General features: G+C 36.7%; 1 protein-coding gene across 2 annotated transcripts in view; it reads right to left on the reverse strand.

The window, feature by feature from the left end:
* Window positions 1-245: 245 nt before the first annotated feature.
* The window catches only part of LOC123754310 (macoilin), a 35,852-nt gene continuing 18,226 nt past the window's right edge, over window positions 246-17,871 (reverse strand). Inside the window, exons 9-15 of one of the 2 annotated variants that reach the window (XM_045736574.2) lie at window positions 17,266-17,434; window positions 15,932-16,092; window positions 14,100-14,258; window positions 12,919-13,101; window positions 9,329-9,624; window positions 9,077-9,219; window positions 246-7,335 (exon numbers count right to left, since the gene is read on the reverse strand). In XM_045736574.2, coding sequence (XP_045592530.1) covers window positions 7,063-7,335; window positions 9,077-9,219; window positions 9,329-9,624; window positions 12,919-13,101; window positions 14,100-14,258; window positions 15,932-16,092; window positions 17,266-17,434 — 1,384 coding nt within the window. In that variant the 3' untranslated portion in view covers window positions 246-7,062. Of the gene's footprint in view, window positions 7,352-9,076; window positions 9,220-9,328; window positions 9,625-12,918; window positions 13,102-14,099; window positions 14,259-15,931; window positions 16,093-17,265; window positions 17,435-17,871 lie in introns of both variants that reach the window. The other variant, XM_045736575.2, reaches the window with a different exon arrangement.

Here is a 17,871-nt window from a genome sequence, read left to right on the forward strand (position 1 = left end):
ATTTACTACATACTTATTTGACAGGAGCTCACTACAGTACATTCAAATTACTATTAGTAATCACCAAAAGAAAGCAAGTCTAGAAGCCCATACAGTATAGTGCAGTCTGTCAAAGAATATTTAGTATTATAATTGTTCAATGTTAGGCTCAAGGCAAAAACAAAGTACAGTATATCAATTTGTGAAATAAAATTCCTAGAGTAAAGTATAACTGGTAATAATTGAGGAACAAGAAAAAACAATAATAAGCGGAATAATGGCCCTTTTGGGTCCATTTATTTATTAGGACTTAACATGAATGCTAGAGAGCTCGAGGACCTCTCACTGGGTCCATTGTGACCGAGAACTGGGCCCCATGTCCTACACCAATCACTCCACCCTTGTTGGTGAATGTAATAAGTGTCTGTGACGTTGAGGAGTTGAGCTCAGAGTGGCCGCTGCTTCAGTGTCGTCTTTGCTTATCAAGATGTTAATGTGTCCATTTTCTCTCATGCAAAACTGAATTAGACTGACCCAACTTTTGCTTTCTTTTGCATCAGCAATAAAATTAAAAGAAATTGCCTGAAAAAGTTAGTACCTTCACATTTCACTGAAGTTAGACCACCGAGAGCTTTCTTTTCTGTCATCTGGGCTATTAACACATCCAAAAAAGGGCTGTGTTTTCTTCTGGATATATCTTGACAAAATAAATGAGCTATCAGCACTGACTGTCCCATGCCACAGCCGTCATCTGGATCACACTGCTACCCTGGGTGACAGACTGCTGGCCTATTGGTCTGGGGGTAGTGGAATAAGCTATATGGCTGGTTGGACTTGTAATCTGAAAGAGTGGACCAAAATCCTCCCTGTAGGACAGCTGGACTCGAGATGGCTCTGTGCCGCTTCACTGGTCAGCGGCTTGGGCTGCACCCACTATCTTGGTTCACAACACATATGGCAAAATGAAACACAACATTCAGACTTACATCAATGGTGCAAGATGCAGTGCCTGGAAGCCAAGTCAACCGACCAAGTACACTTTTTAAGTACCGCGCTTCACTAGGACTTGTAAGTACAAAAATAATAAAGTTTCATTGTACAGAGTTGTCTGAGTTTACAGTGGTGAGGTTTCCTTGACTCATAGTACATTGTACAACCTCTGGCTTGCTGAGTTCACATTCCCAGCCACCAGGTACTGCAACTGGCAGCACAATTATCAGTATCAGTCACATTGTTGACTTTTGTAATGATACAATTCAAGATCAAATGGTAAACTATTTCAATACTAGTAAAGCAGAAACAGAGGCAAAACAATGTGACACTCAAAATGCACAAGGGAAGAGAGGGAAGCACACTCGCTGAGTCACTGAGAGACTAGCTTCCGGGTATGACATTTATGTGTAGCCACAAAAATAAGTAATCTTGAATCAGGCTCACATTTTTCTAGTTAGAAATTTCTGACTTTAATAACAAATTATATAGATAATCAATAAAAGGTATTATGTTGCTCTTTCATTATTGCATGTAATAAACATAAAAAATAGCTACATTGGGACAACATTCAGATTGTAGCCAAAGTGGTTGCCTAACATCCTCAAGTATTTTGTAGTACTGTAATAAACTATTGTCTGAATGCAAAAAACAACAAAAAGGTGATCTTACACAGGGTTATCTCTGGCCTAGCCAACAAGTGTCTTAGCATGAGGAGCAAGGTAGGTCATTTGTTCTTCAGTATTACGTTCTCAATGAAAATGTGTGCTAAATATTGACTACGTTACTTTTATCAAACGGTATCCAGCTCTCATGACACTGTGCTTCCCATCTCTGCTTGTTATATACTACAGTATTCTAGGTTCAGTGAGGGGCCCATATTGTTTTTGGTTTTCTTCCCATGGTCTTGGCCAAGGTTCAACAATGCCAAATATGAATGTCACAAAAGCATAATATTCTTTTTCTTGAGTGAGTTTGGAACACAACTTGAAAATATCACAACATTGTTAATATCACAAAGAGAAACATTTTGTGCCTTTGGTTCATTCGAAATGACAAATAATAAGAAAAGTAAAACAGGACAGACTATTTGCAATGAAGTATTATGCAGTGATAATTTGTTTCCAAAAACATTTATGTAACAAAACAATATTCCTGAAAATTTGTTTTAGAAAAAATATAAATTAATGATAATGTTGCACCCTGCAGTCTATCTTGGCAGAGTGAGACTTCATGGAATTACATACAAAAATATCAATTTCTATGAAACAGGCAGAGTTTTCCATGAAGAGGACACATTGGAATAAAAATAATTCTCTTCCCATCATTATTTCCAACACTGAAGAGGAAGAATTAAATAAGTCCATAGTAAAGATGGGCAGAGAAGAGAATCTGCCCTAAACATAAAGCTATGTTACACACAGACACCAATCCATGTTTTGGGTTACTAACCTGGGTAATTAACAGTTAATAGGGACATTAAGTTATACAGCAAACACACTGCCCACAACTCTTAAGTCACTGCTTGAGACCTACAACATTTTCTTCAAACCAACTCAACATGATGACCACACTTGTTTTATGGTGCTGTCTATTACTTGCATGACTGACTACTGTTGTAATGATCGCTCAAGAGGTGTGTAAGAATTCCGGCCACTGTCCTACTATCTATCGACGGCTGTTTACCAAACCACATATCTGAGGTCATTCATTCCATTTTGTAACCCCTCACTGAGCATGTTTGACAGGATTACCTCACTAATAAACACTCGACTATTATGCACCCTTAGAATGGAAAGGAGCTGAAATGTAGACTTTCTGAGAGCAAGACCAGTTTTGTGCTGTGTCTGCTGCTATCACTTACATATTCTTTCCCTCCATTTCTTTTAAACATTGGCTCTGAATCTTCATGAGATTTATCATATGTCAAGAGCTTCTGATGTGCCAGAGTTATTAAAGTGAATGATGAAATGGCAACAGCTTAATCAATTTAAAGTTTACACATACAGAGCATCAATGTGAGGTTTGTTTATCAGTGTAACTTAACAAAAGAAACTCTCGAAACTAATTTTACATGATGTGAAAAAAATGTACAGGTACATACAATGCAAAGAAATTCTTTCATAAAAACAAGCCTATTTTTTTCTGGATAACCATTTTCTTAGTAATGTTATTAAAGCAGTCTATGTTTTTAATTAACAACACATTACACAATGAAAGTTAAAAGTATAAAGAAAAAAATCTACGTGTTGTATAACCATGCATGGCAATACAGTACTGTATATAAATGATTGTAGACCAGTTCTGACCTCATAAAATCAACAAATAAAACTGAGTCTGCATTAAAAAATAACTATCTTGCTACTTATCTGAATTTGCTACTAACAAGCAATCAAATTGTTGTTTACAGACCTAAAACCTGCCAGTCACTTACATCCTGGCAAACCAAGTAATGTTTCCTCCCTCTGGAGATCACGAGACGTGCACTGTTCACACATTGGGGTTTGCTCAGCTGTGTGTCAAATGCTACTGTATTCAAAACCAGTGTATTGTGCTGCAACACCAGAATTCCATTTAGTCACCATATGGTCACAAAATGCTTATTATTCAAGCAATTAACATTCATGTAAACTATTATAAGAATTTATACAAATGTAATATTTTAATGCAGTAATACCCAAATGGTTTTCATTATTAAATTCAATAATTCCTACTTGGCCAGATATGCTATGGCTATGTTTACCTTCATTAAATAACATTTCACTTAATGAACCACCCAAGTACATGGGCAATGCACTTGTCAAAACATTTAGATTATTAAATTACTGCTGCTGTTATTTAACAAACTCCTAAATTGGAAGTGTACCAAATCCACGTACAGTAATTTGCTCAGTAATCCTTCTGAAGCTATATCTATACCATGTAGGCTCTTATGCATTATAGAGCAAGCTGGCTTGTGTAAAGCTGTCTACAAACATTAAGACCTCTGGATGTTCTTAAGTGTACTGTGTCTTCTCGTCAATAATCCCTCACTAAATCTATCCATGTCTTCTTACTTTTACTTTTTGTACCCATTTCCACTTTCATTACTCAAGTGCACTCTTAGTTATTTGCATACCTTAAATTAATATTAGCTGTGGTTCATCTTTTTGCAGTACCCTAATAAATTAAGCCTTATTTTCATTCTACATGTTGAGAAGGCAGAAATCAACAATAAATTTGAAAACATGAGAATATGACTATGCTCTGATTAAGTAGCATTATATCTTGAAAAAGATAGAAAACTGAAAAGAATGGCATGTTCACTTGTTCACAGAAAAAAAATCATTCTTGTCACCCGAGATAAGGGAAATGTTTTTCCTAAAAGAAGGAACTATAACAATTTGTACTTATGGCACTTACTCTATCATAAATAAAAATTACTATTTACACAATACAAAATACTTTTAATTTGAAATCACCAGGTCAATTGCAGGAGGAAATCAGGCAGGTGTATATGACTGACCATCAACACTGAACAGGAAGATTAAATTACAGTACAAGAATTTCAAAGGCTAACGCCTTAGCATTGTGGAGATGGGAGGAGGGGGGGGGGAGCGCTTCTGTTAATACAAAAAAGAAGCTTATAAGATTATTTGTGTACATAATGGAATAATGCTAGGAGCATGTACTGTGGTGGGTTCTGAGGGTGAAGCCTAATACACTTTCCTCTCAAGTATGATGCTCTGTAATTTATGTCAACTCCAACATACAACATATGCATTATAATACTTTACAGGATCAAATTTTCTCTTGGTTATCCAGGACATGTTGGTAATAATTCCTATATTATTATTGGTCTGTAAAGAAGATATTTACCAATGCAGAATTTCAAGTAGTAAACACTAACGTAACCTTAACCCGATTATGACAACTCTGATCACCTATTGATCTCTTCAAAAACAAAGTAACCTTAAAACTGATGAAATTATCATCAAAGATACATTAGGAAAAACAGAATTTAAGGATGTTGTAATCTGCTAAGCATATGAGATCATTTTGGAAGAATTTATAAATAATGATTACAGTGCAAATCATATAGAATTATCCATTATTATTACAAATGCCAACTGTTTGAGAACAAGGTAAATCAGTTGTCTGATAAATTTAATAAGTTTCAAAATAATAAAAATATACACACTTTAAATAACATATAGAAATCCACTGAAACTTTCCAATAGTTCTCTACCCCACCCAATGAAAAATAATAAACTTGACATTTTCCTTATAATACCTAAACAAAATAATTTGCCTCAAGTAATGTTTTAGTTATACAGTATTTAACTGGTATGATCTGGGTAATTATATACAGTACTGAGAACAAAAATTAAAACCGAGTATTGATGCTGCCAACCCAAGAGCGAGACATTCGCAAGACAATTACTGATACACACACACGTACACACACAGCATGATGTACACACACAATCACCCACTCATAATCATGACAAACAGACTCGAGTGCAGGCACACACACCCATGGTCACATATGTGACAATAAGTGTAACCAAAGTTGCAAAACAGGCCAGCATACTTTCTAGCACTTCCCGCTTCATACTTATGTCAACATTTTAACATGAACAATTATTTCAAATTTGCTTGACAGGATAATCCTATAAAGTTAGCGTGAAAATTGTCAAGGGGCCGAGAAGGTATTTCAGCTACATTGCCATTCACTTGCTGTGTCTAATTTATGTAACTTAACCAAGGAGTTGTAAATAATGGCTAGGAAAACAAGTACTTGAAAACTTATAATTATAACTCTTTACCTGTGTTAATACACACCTTTAAGATAGCTTGCCACTATCTTTATTATATAAATGACTTTTCTAACATAAACATGCGGTGTCCTCGTGCATCACACACGGTGTTCTCATATAGCACACCACACATGGTGTTCTCATATAGCACACCACACATGGTGTTCTCATATAGCACACCACACATTGTGTTCTCATGTAGCACACCACACATGGTGTTCTCATGTAGCACACCACACATGGTGTTCTCATATAGCACACCACACATGGTGTTCTCATGTAGCACACCACACATGGTGTTCTCATGTAGCACACCACACATGGTGTTCTCATATAGCACACCACACATGGTGTTCACATGTAGCACACCACACACGGTGTTCTCATGTAGCACACCACACATGGTGTTCTCATATAGCACACCACACATGGTGTTCTCATGTAGCACACCACACATGGTGTTCTCATATAGCACACCACACACAGTGTTCTCATGTAGCACATAACACATGGGGTTCTCATGTAGAACACCACACATGGTGTTCTCATGTAGCACACCACACATGGTGTTCTCATGTAGCACACCACACATGGTGTTCTCATGTAGCACATCACACATGGTGTTCTCATGTAGAACACCACACATGGTGTTCTCATATAGCACACCACACATGGTGTTCTCATGTAGCACACCACACATGGTGTTCTCATGTAGAACACCACACATGATGTTCTCATGTAGAACACAACGCATAATGTTCTCATACAGCATGCAACAGAGTGTTCTTGGCCAGCACGTCACAGTGGTATTGTATAACTTGCATGAGAAACTGGATAATAAGAGCCAATATAAATGAACAAGGAGGATAAGATGTAAAATGCACGAAAGAAAATAACAAATATTATGTCACGAAAACTATTGAATAATTTATTTCCAAAGAAACAAATTAATGTCCTTCTTAAATTTCAATACACAATATATTGATAACAGGATTTTAAAATATTATTCCTTTTAGATTCAAGAGATTAGTTGGATCCTGATAAACAATTACTCTAGATCATACACTCAATGGCTGATCAGTAGACAATGTTCAACCACCTACTCATTAGCAGGTTTCAGACACAGCAAAAATGGTCAATTTTAAGAAAAACAAAAATTATAAAAGCCACACCTGAAAATACTTTGCTCTATTTGTGTTCACACCCAGAATATCAGCCTAAACAAATATGGAAACAAATAAAATTCTGCCTAAAACCATTCAGCTTTGGTCTTGCCATTCCTTGGCTCTTGACTTTAAGCCTCAGATGTCACAGTGCCCTTGGGGGTGTAGACCCGGGCGTTGGGATCCAATGTGGAGTGTTGTGGGTTTTTTGGAGCGGGTGGAGAGATGGGCGCAGGCGGGGAGATGGGGACAGGCGGGGAGATGGGGACGGGTGGAGAAACAGTGTGGGGACGGGTGTGTGCAGCAGGAGCAAAGCCAAGTCCACACAGAGAGTCCAGTGATGTCTCCATCAACCCATCAACCATCACCAGGGAAGCAGTGGGTTCCATACCAGAAGTTGTCACCTGCAGGATACAAGTTCTTGAACAGGCAATGCAATGAAGTAAAAGCCATGTTCAAAAGACATAAGTATTAGTTGATGTATTCAAAATTTTATAAAAGCCTAACATATAATTTAAAATTCTTAAAAATTAGGACTATTTATTATACTTTTAAAAACCTAAACATATAATTTAAAATGATTAAAACTGACAACAGTATTTACAATGGTTTTTACTTTATTTTTCCAGTAAAATGTTGCATTATAAAATACATAACCAGGTCAAAGCCATTATTTATTCATGTGCAAAGATGTAGTAAAAGAATGTTTTCATCTCAATGTTACATGGTGACTCCACAACAGCTTGATATAGTATTGAGAAGATCTTTCGGAGCAATACGATGAAATCGATAATGTTATTCCAAGGCACTGCCCCAAAATTATTTTCTCATAGCTATATCATGCTATTGTGATTTCATTGAGCATCTTAATACACTGAAAAAAAATATATATATATATATAATTTAGTCTTTTTAGAATAACCCTCTCTCCTCTCACCCTAATATGTAATTCACTATTTACACACACACCTTTCAAATTATAGGTGGGACAAAAGGGTTGATGAATAAAATACAAATGCACAAATGTTTCTAAGATGCAAACCTAACCTAATCTAAAGTACTGTAAATTTAAATGTAATTAGTCAATTGACAATAATGAACATGAAGTATTTCAAATATCTTTAGATTGCAGCTAATGGAAGAAGTTATTCTGGTTCTCCATATGAAACTTGATTCATGATGCAAACAATATTATGGAACACTGATAAAAATAATGAAGACACTGCACAAATACAGGAGCTGAAATGCACTCCCAACAAAGCTGTCAGTACGTAAGTATTACCGTATTTGTCAGGATATAAGACGCACTTTTTTATTTTTAAATCTATCAAAAAGAGTGCCCTGCGTCTAATGCGGCCGTATTACGAATGTGAGACCTAGTGGCATAGGCTAGGGAGCCGGACGAGAATACTGGGCAAGTTCGCAGGACACAAAAATTATTTCTAATAATAAAATATTGAAAGCAAGCCTGTTAGCTTGCAAGCTATCAGTCTGTTATCACAAACTTATGATATGTCGGCAGTTATGAAGGAAGCTCACATCTTACCCAGTACTGTATACATAATCCACACCTGATATGTCATACATCATTTAATGACTGTGTTACCTTTTAGACACATTTATTCATTATCTAAATGAAAAATGATCCTAGAAATTTTCAAAGGTATGTTCAACTTTCCTCTGCTTCTCAGCCATTTGCAATGCGTGAATGATAACACCACCGGTGTTGTGATGGTGCGGCACGACCGGGCGCGCCGCCCTGGTGACCTGATGCAGCAACACAAATCATCACATTCAGAAATACAAGTTTCACATCCTGTGTAGCAATTCTCTTGCCCAAAATATAAACTATTATTATGCTGATCTTAGAGGAGGTAAGAGTTGGGGTACAAAATCCACTTTAAAATATCTTTCAATAAATGTATGATGAAAAAGCTATAATAGTTTTTTTCCACAAAATATCCTCGTAAAATAGGGGTGTGTCCTATGTGAGGGTGTATCTTATACGCCAGCAAATACGGTGGTTTAACACACTCGTTCTACAGCTTGTAGTTGTTCTAGGGTGTAGATATTTATTTGATAAAACTACATAAAACTCTCTCAGAAACTGCTTTGACAAATTCTCTGTTTAATTATTCTACTGACCTGTGGTAAAAGCTTTGAAGTGTAATGAATGGGAGTCGAGTCCAGAGAGGCATTGTGGAAGCTAGTTGGGGGACACACTGCTAACACCTCTGTGATCTTGGCCTTCAGGTCTTCAATTTCCTTGTCTTTGGAAGACACCATTCCTAAGATGGAGATTATTTCAACAAATTAGAAGATAAGTAACCTGAATATTCATCACTAGGTAATAGTTTCTGCTTCAAAGAGTAACGTGGGTTTTGCCATAATTTATACCTTGTGAAATTTCCAACTGACGTTTTGCTTCCCCCAGAGCCGAGAAAAGGTCCAACTTTACTCTTGTTTCTGCAGACAGAGATGTCTCTAAGTGCGTATTCTTGTCCTGCATGGCAGAGAGTGCAGACATGAGCACCTCTGTGTCATTTTGGTTATCCTTGTACTGCCGTAAGGTCATATTCTCCCGCTCCGCATTTCGAACACGGTCTTCTGAAAGACGATGATCACGTCGCAAACGCTTTAGTTCTGCCTCAAGTTCATTACGACGACTGCGGCATGATTCACTGCATTCGCTTCTGAAAATGTCAAGTGCCCATTTAAGCAGTCACTTTATTATTAAAAGATCATCGATTTTTGTTAAGAATGAGCAGTACAATTGTTCCCTGAATAAAGGAACGGATTTGATTAAAATACTGTTCTGTACAGCATGGGGATAATTTGCAATGTAGAGTCTACAGCACTTAATCTTAATTGATTAACCAGTTTATGGGTAATATGATGTAAGTACACAAAATACTTGTAAGCAAATGGGTCAGAAGATGAAGCAAAAGGAAAACAAAATTGTAAATGCAAGAAAAAATTGCAAATGCTAAACAGAAGACAAATTAAATATAATTTCTACCACTCCATTAGGTAGCAGGATTTATATTATAAATTATATTAAAAACAAAAGATTAACTACTGTGGGTGTCAAACGTACTAATATTATGTATCTCAGACAGGGATGCTCACGCCATATCTGACCCTACCATGCGAGTCAAACAGATGATTTAGAGTACCACGTAAGATTTAAAAGTTCCACACGTGCACACAGGTTCACATTTGCTTTCTCAGGCCTCTAGTAATTAGATGCTATCTTGGAAAAAAAAAATCATGGGCATCCCTTGATTTATGGTGCATACAAATATAGATACTGTATACAGTATGTAATAAAAAAAATACTTTGTAATTTACTGTATGATGCAACTATAATTATTTTTAATTGTCAATGTTTTGCATGTTTTATTGAACTACAACAAAATGACACCTTAGTGAGCATTGTGAAAAAACTATTAAGTTACACTGAAAATAAATTGTTATGAATTTATTTGTGGCAACTCCCACCAATTGAATGGATCACACAACACCTCCCAAAGTTCACTACACGAGCGTCCATGAATTGGTGAAGTCCTCGCGAGATTTTTTGCTCATTTAAAGCCATGGTAAGTCATATTTAATTTTTTTATTATTTATCTGAGATCGGGGAACTCATTTTAACAATATGCGAAGGAAAAAATTGGGGCTATGTTTTCTCGTGCATCATGGCACAGTTAAGGAATAACATGTGTGGAGCCCAGGGGTTAATTATTATAGCAATCATAATATTGAAGGAGGCTTCAACAAGATGAAAACATTAACCAATCAGCTGCTCAAGCGATTCATGCAACACTAAAGTGAACATAAAATAAATTGATCTGGAAAAATTATTTGTTCTTTTGACATTGTTAATTAACATCCAGGAAGTTAAAAAAAAGTCCAAATAAGTCTTTATCTCTTATGGTTTAGCTGCAGTGGGCTGGAGAAGTTACTTTATTTTTATAGCAGAAATGAGATGAGGTGCCACATGGGAATAACTTTGTTGATTTATTTTAATTGTTTCTCGCTCTATTTATATATCGGGTAGTTTTTGGTTCTAATAAGTTGTTCTGATGTGTCAAAGATGGGATTCATTAGGTATAACTTATATATATATATGTGTGTATATCACGAAAATAAACACGTGATTAAGAATGTGACAATGTCAGACCACGGAGGAAAAATGAAACAGGAAATTTCCTTAAGTACTTTCGTATATTAAATACATCTTCAGAAGGACCTTCTGAAGATGTATTTAATATACGAAAGTACTTAAGGAAATTTCCTGTTTCATTTTTCCTCCGTGGTCTGACATTGTCATATATATATATATATATATATATATATATATATATATATATATATACACAGATATTCATAATAAAATATATATAAACCTATATATAAGCATAAATCCTATAATTGGAATAGCACACATTTTGCATGAAATATATAATGGTAATCACTTATTTGTTATTGATAAAAGTTTAGTGGCTCCTAGTATGGCCGCCCTGCACATTCACACACTGGATGGTAATGTTGCCAAATATGGTCCACATTTTTTTTTTGTACTAAGGCTCTAGAAGGAAAGTGACGGACTCGGAAATTGTTTTCAAAATGGGGGGTGTGTTACTGTAGGCCTGAAGAAGCAATTGTGGGCCCCAAGTATGTGTAAGACTTTTAATTTTAGGTAGTTCCCTACTACATCATATAATGTGATGTGTAGTATGAGCATATTTAAGTACCCCATCATATGTGATGTGATGTGCAGCTGAAGGGCTAAATTAAAACTGCTTTAGCTGAGCTTGTAAATGGACTTCAACATAAGAACATAAAAAAAAAAAAACATAAGAACAATGCATAACATATATGCATTGATTTTTGGTTTTACATTCTTACTAATCATAGCTCCCAGACCCCTTTCGCAATCCGACTTCACAATCTCAACACTGTCTAGCTCGTGTCTTGTAACTGTCAACATTGCCTAGCCTCAAAACCTTACATTTGTCAGCATTAAACTGCATCTGCCAATCTTTTGACCATTTCAAAACCCTATTTAGATCGTCTTGAAGCGATTATGAGTCTTCAGAGTTTATTTCCATTACAATTTTCATATATGAAGAGAGGCTAGAAGTGTTAAATATGCTAAAGCTATAAGATAGAAGAAAAAGAGGTGAAATGATCACCATTTACAAAATAATAATGGGAATTGACCAAACTGACAAAGAGGAATTCCTGAAACTGGCAACCTCAAGAACAATAGAGCATAGTAAGGAAACATAGATCATAGATTAAGCTAAGGAAACAAAGGTGCCGAAAAAATATTAGAAAGTTTTCTTTTGCAGAGAGGTAGACAGATGAAACAAGTTAAGTGAGAATGCAGTGGAGGCCAAAACCATCAGTAGTTTCAAAGCGTTATACAACAGAGTACACGGATAAATCATATTAATGTGATATATCAATGAACAAATCCAACAACGCCTGGAAACACCTAGTGCATAGGTTCAAACCCTCATCAAGGCTCCTGTTGGATTTGTTATATGACAGAGTGCTGGGAAGATGGGACATCACGAGCATAGCTCTCATCCTTTAAGTACACACACCATCTCTCCCACACACACATGTACACCCTCCATTTTATACACATACATACACACCCCATTCCCCACACACAAAGATTTTACACAACATGGAATGGTATAAAACCATTGTATGGGTTTACCCTTTCTGGGTACCTGGACACAGGTCAAAAATGGCACTCATGGGCTAAATTCTTCACACTGTGAAGAGAAACTCTTCACATCATTTGTCATTTGTAGCAAGAGGACAAATAATGGCACGTAATGGGTCAAAACAAATATCAGTTCTAGGAGGCAATATCAATTTGTTAACAGTACTGTATGCACAAACCATGATATGCCCCACACAAACTGAAGGTATGCAAGAGATTTTTGTGATAAAAAGAAAAAACTTACTTGGCAGTTGCTAAAGCATGTGCTCTAGCCTGAGCTTGCTCTTCAACTTTCTTTTGTCGCCGTTCTAGCTGCGATACTTGATTCTCAGCAGCAGTGCGAGCACGCCGTTCTTCCTGAAGTCGACGTTCAAGCCCACTAATTGTTGATCTATCATTTTGTCGCGCAGTTACCAGCCCATGAAGTCTAGAAAGAATAAATAGGCAATACTGTAGAATTTGTTTAAATGCAAGCCCTGTTGCAATCATCTATCATAAAACTTACCAGTATCTTGAGGTTATCTTGAGATGATTTCGGGGCTTTAGTGTCCCCGCGGCCCGGTCCTCGACCAGGCCTCCACCCCCAGGAAGCAGCCCGTGACAGCTGACTAACACCCAGGTACCTATTTACTGCTAGGTAACAGGGGCATAGGGTGAAAGAAACTTTGCCCATTTGTTTCTGCCTCGTGCGGGAATCGAACCCGCGCCACAGAATTACGAGTCCTGCGCGCTATCCACCAGGCTACATAGGCCCCATACAGTACAGTACATTTATTTTAAAAGTGTGAACTGTATACAGTAATTTATTTTACCATTTGATATCAAACATTATTTATTTTATATGAACATTTTGCCAAATGACTTTGCTCAAGCACAGTACTGTATCCACTTTCTTATATATAGGTAGGCTATTTTTCTATATTATAATATATGAATTGATGGAATAGTGGAATCTTCCTAGAAAGGACCACCCCAACAAAAGCTTATCTCATTTATCAATGTTGGAAATTAACATGTAACATTTCAATCAAAATAAAGAAATGAGTTTCTAAATTATAAAAAAAAAATTTAAGGTATCAGTGTACCTTTCAACAATTCATCAAAACTAACTCTTTGGCTTTACAGGATAAGACATAAATTGTTGTGTAGCCAAATAAAATTTTATATATTAGATTAAAAATTTGATTTTTTTCAAGTAATTTTGATTCTGAAATGTGCACAGACGTGTGTTCTATCTATTACTAAATATTTTTTCATTGTCTAGTCAAATATTTAAAAAAATCTCTGTACAGTGTAGATTAAAAAACATTAATAGATGCTGTCATCTCCCAATTCAACAGTGGAAAGTAGTCAATTTTTAAAGCAAATAACAAACAGACTTTTTACTGGAAATAGAGCAAAGCAAAATTATATACAGTGACTTACTTATTTTGCAAGTTGTCATTATCTTGCTGAAGCTGGTTCATCTCCTGCCTCGTAATTTTATCACTTGAAATGAGTGTATTTATCTGATTGCGTAGCTCCTGCTCTGTTTGCCTCGATGCTTGCAGGTCTGCCTTTAACCTCTTGATGTCAGCTTCAAGCCTGAGGAAGGATATTAATCATTTGTTGTATACAAATCAAATTAATACATCATCATTAGCCCATTTCCCTACTGCCTTGAGGATAAGAGAAATAAAATCTAAGGTAAACAAAAAAAACACTAATCTATTTGCCATATCACAAACTATACATCAGACCCTTCCTATTCACTGTTTGTCTATTTGTAGATAATAGAATCTTTCTATTATCAAAAAACTTTACAAAAATTGTTTTCATTATTGAATTAATCAGTCAATGGCAGGGAAGAGGCAAGGACTGAACACAAAAAAAGCAGAAAGCCAAAACATGCAGGAAAGTACTCTCCTGCAAAAACACAGGAGAGCGAGCGGGGAACCAGACCCACACGATTTCGGGCCGAAAGTGTCATCGACCCTGCAAACAGCATGCCGGAAGCAGAACAGGTGATCTCCACCCTGAGACAGGGGCAACGAACATCATACAAACTTGCACAAGGCGAGATGGGACTCGGAAGACACGTCCATCGATCAACCAAGCTCTGACGGGTTTCCAGGGCCCATAGGGGGATATATCCCTATGGGAAGCCTAGGCACTGGTGCTGTCAAAGCCGGTTGTAACCCTGTATATTATCCGGGCAAACTGGCCTCTGTGAGGTGAGCAACCTTGGAGACCCAGAGGACTGCCAAACTGAACCTAGGTATCACCTAATAGAAACCCCAGAAGCCTCCCAATGGGCAATAAAGAAAACTAAAGGTAGAAAAGAGAACCCTGAGGAAGCACACAACACAGCGGACCAGAAAGAGGCACAGCCACTGTGATTATGCAAGCTGTGCAGCCCAGTGTGCCCCAACAAGCAACAACCATCCCCCCGACTCAGGACCAAACAAAAGTACTGAGACCTAAGCTGACCCCAAGGGCGGGGCAGAAGCCAAGCAAACGCTGCCTCTACGGGAATGGAAACCCAAAGGACGAAAAGAAAAGAACTCTGAGACCCAAGGGGTGTACTTATAGGGTGCTTTAGGGAGCCCTAAGCGCATGCAGCTCTTGGTACCAACTTCTGGCCACTACCACACCAACACACAGCAGGAACATCACTCGGGTGAAAAACCTGTCAGGCCCACCAAGACCAGGGTAGAAGGTACTACCTTCAATACAGTATTCTCTTCTTAATAAGCAACAGCTCTGTATATTCCTGCTAGAAATGAGCAAGTCCAAACAGGCAAAATTTTTATCTCCAAATAAAAGTCAACTTTCATTTTGGTGTTTCTCTTTTTGTGCTCCATTTAACCTTTCACTAACAATGTCTAGTGTTTGAAAAAGACAATTTTATGTACTGATTACTAAACACATCCCCTATTAACTTTTTCCTCTTTACATGCCAACAACCACATGATCTTCTATTATAGGAATGTTTTTGTTCATAAATTATACTAAAAAAAATTGTGTTTATCTGAAGTTCACCAATACACAACTCCCTTTCAACTTTCATTAAAATATGTATAGTTAAACAAGATGCACAGACTATTTTAATTGAATTTTCTAAAAAAAAAATGTAAAAATAAAATACTAAAGATACTATTGTGAAAGAGAGTTAGGAAAGCTGACAAGAAAATGCATTATTAAAAATCAATCTACAACCTACAAATCCTTTTGAACATTTGGTACAAAATCAGTATCAATATAGAGGCATAAATTACCGAATAATGTTGACAGTCTCCTCCTTGGGCCCATGAGTACTGTCTTTGTTGCTTTCTTTATTTTTGTTTTTCTTATCTCTGGAAACAGGTCCACCGCCCCCTGAGCCAGAGTCCCGCAAATTGTTTGTATGGGATCCTGGAATCTTGGCTGATCCATTACTCTGCAAATATTAACAGAGAAAATGAATTTCCATAAATAAATTATACAGTAATAGTATTAGAGAGGAAAAAACAGTTGAATAGTCAAGTACAGCACACAAAAACTGCCTTCTTCACTGCTATATATACTATTATTTACAAATTGTTAATTCAACTCATTGTATGCCTTCAATTGTATTAACCACTAGAAACTAACATCTATAACCATTCTGAGTCTTGACTGCGTTTCATTTCCTCGAGCAAGTTTCTTTCTAGGATAGTTACCATGCATTTTTTGCCCATTTCTGAAAGTTTGAGTAGCAAATTACATACAATGTTGCAAGGAAGAGACCTTTGTAGTGGGTGTGCTAAATAATGTGGGTTGGAAAAGTATATTTCAAAACTCCCACCAGTTTAGCAACTAGCGCAGTTCGTGCACAAAAGCATATTTACTTTGGGAGAACTGCATTCCCATTTGGGGGCAATCAGGTAAGTATAACAGGGTTCGGGTATTTATACATTAGAAATGATTGTTTGCCTCGTTTCTCTGAAGCAGCTGCTTCATTTGTTGCACCTACAGTTTTTTTTACAGTTTTTGTGATTAATCTCCGATTTCCTGCTGCCTTCACCTCATACCGTGAGCCAGATTTTTGTTATGGCTTCCTTCCTTTAACTGACCTTTGGATCTTGGAACCTTTGTGTCTTAAGCTAAGACTTCCTGGTATCAGTTAAGCTTGTGAAACTAATAAAGGGTTCCTCTCAGAAATAAACCAAGATCACTGATACCTATATAGTCCAATGATGCATCAGCCTTTTAATATACCCTTTTTTTATTTTTAGGTTAAACATTTTCCATTTAATGTAATGTTATGTGAGTAAAGTAATATTTAAGATTTGAGAGATTAACACAGCTTATGATGTTTATGACACTATTGATATTATGTAATGCAGTGTTGTACATATTCTTATACAAATAAATGTTAATGGAATATTATAATGGTTTAAGTTTTTATCTTCATTAAAAGTGAACCACATTAAATAGGCCCCAAAACACAGAGCCAAGAATACTTTGACTGCATAATATAATGTGTGTATTATTGCATCTGAAGCTATAATGAGCTCACTTATATGATAAACAGTAAGATGTATGTAAGGGACCACGTAAGTAGTAACGTTTACATTCCGAGCAACCGTACCTGAACTGAAGCATTAACACGCTTCTTTTCAGCTTCTAGACTGCCATTGAGGCCAGAGGTTTGAGTGGAAGAAGAGCCACCACACGGAGTGCTTCCTCCGGAATTAGTCTTCGCACTCTTATCTTTCTCCGCTTCACTTTCGTCATAGTCGTTCACAGACTTGGACCACCTAGACATTCAAGGCAACAATTGCAATTATTACATACTATGCACAACAAAATACAAGACATTTAAGGCTCCCTGCAACATTTTGGAGATGTATAAGAGCACAGGTGTATTATCTTCTAGCAAACTCTATGGATTGAGCTATGAGTTCAGTTATTATTAAATTATATTAGTAGTAGTTTATTTTTTTCATGAAGCTTCAATGTAACAATAAAATGCAAATAGAATGAATGTTCTATTGAATGTTCGAAAAGACGAAGCCAGAGGCTTTCAAAATAATAAGCAACGTTAAACATGCATTAAAACTGCAAAACTGATGTGTATCATAACAAAAGAGAGGGAACTAAAAACAGAGGGGAGGGGATGAGAGGGAAGGGTTGGGGGGGGGGGGAAGAGAGAGAGATAAGAAGAGCAATGCCATCTTAATACATGGGCATCTTG

Source organism: Procambarus clarkii, chromosome 18 (assembly GCF_040958095.1).
Source record: "Procambarus clarkii isolate CNS0578487 chromosome 18, FALCON_Pclarkii_2.0, whole genome shotgun sequence".
Taxonomy (NCBI): domain Eukaryota; kingdom Metazoa; phylum Arthropoda; class Malacostraca; order Decapoda; family Cambaridae; genus Procambarus; species Procambarus clarkii.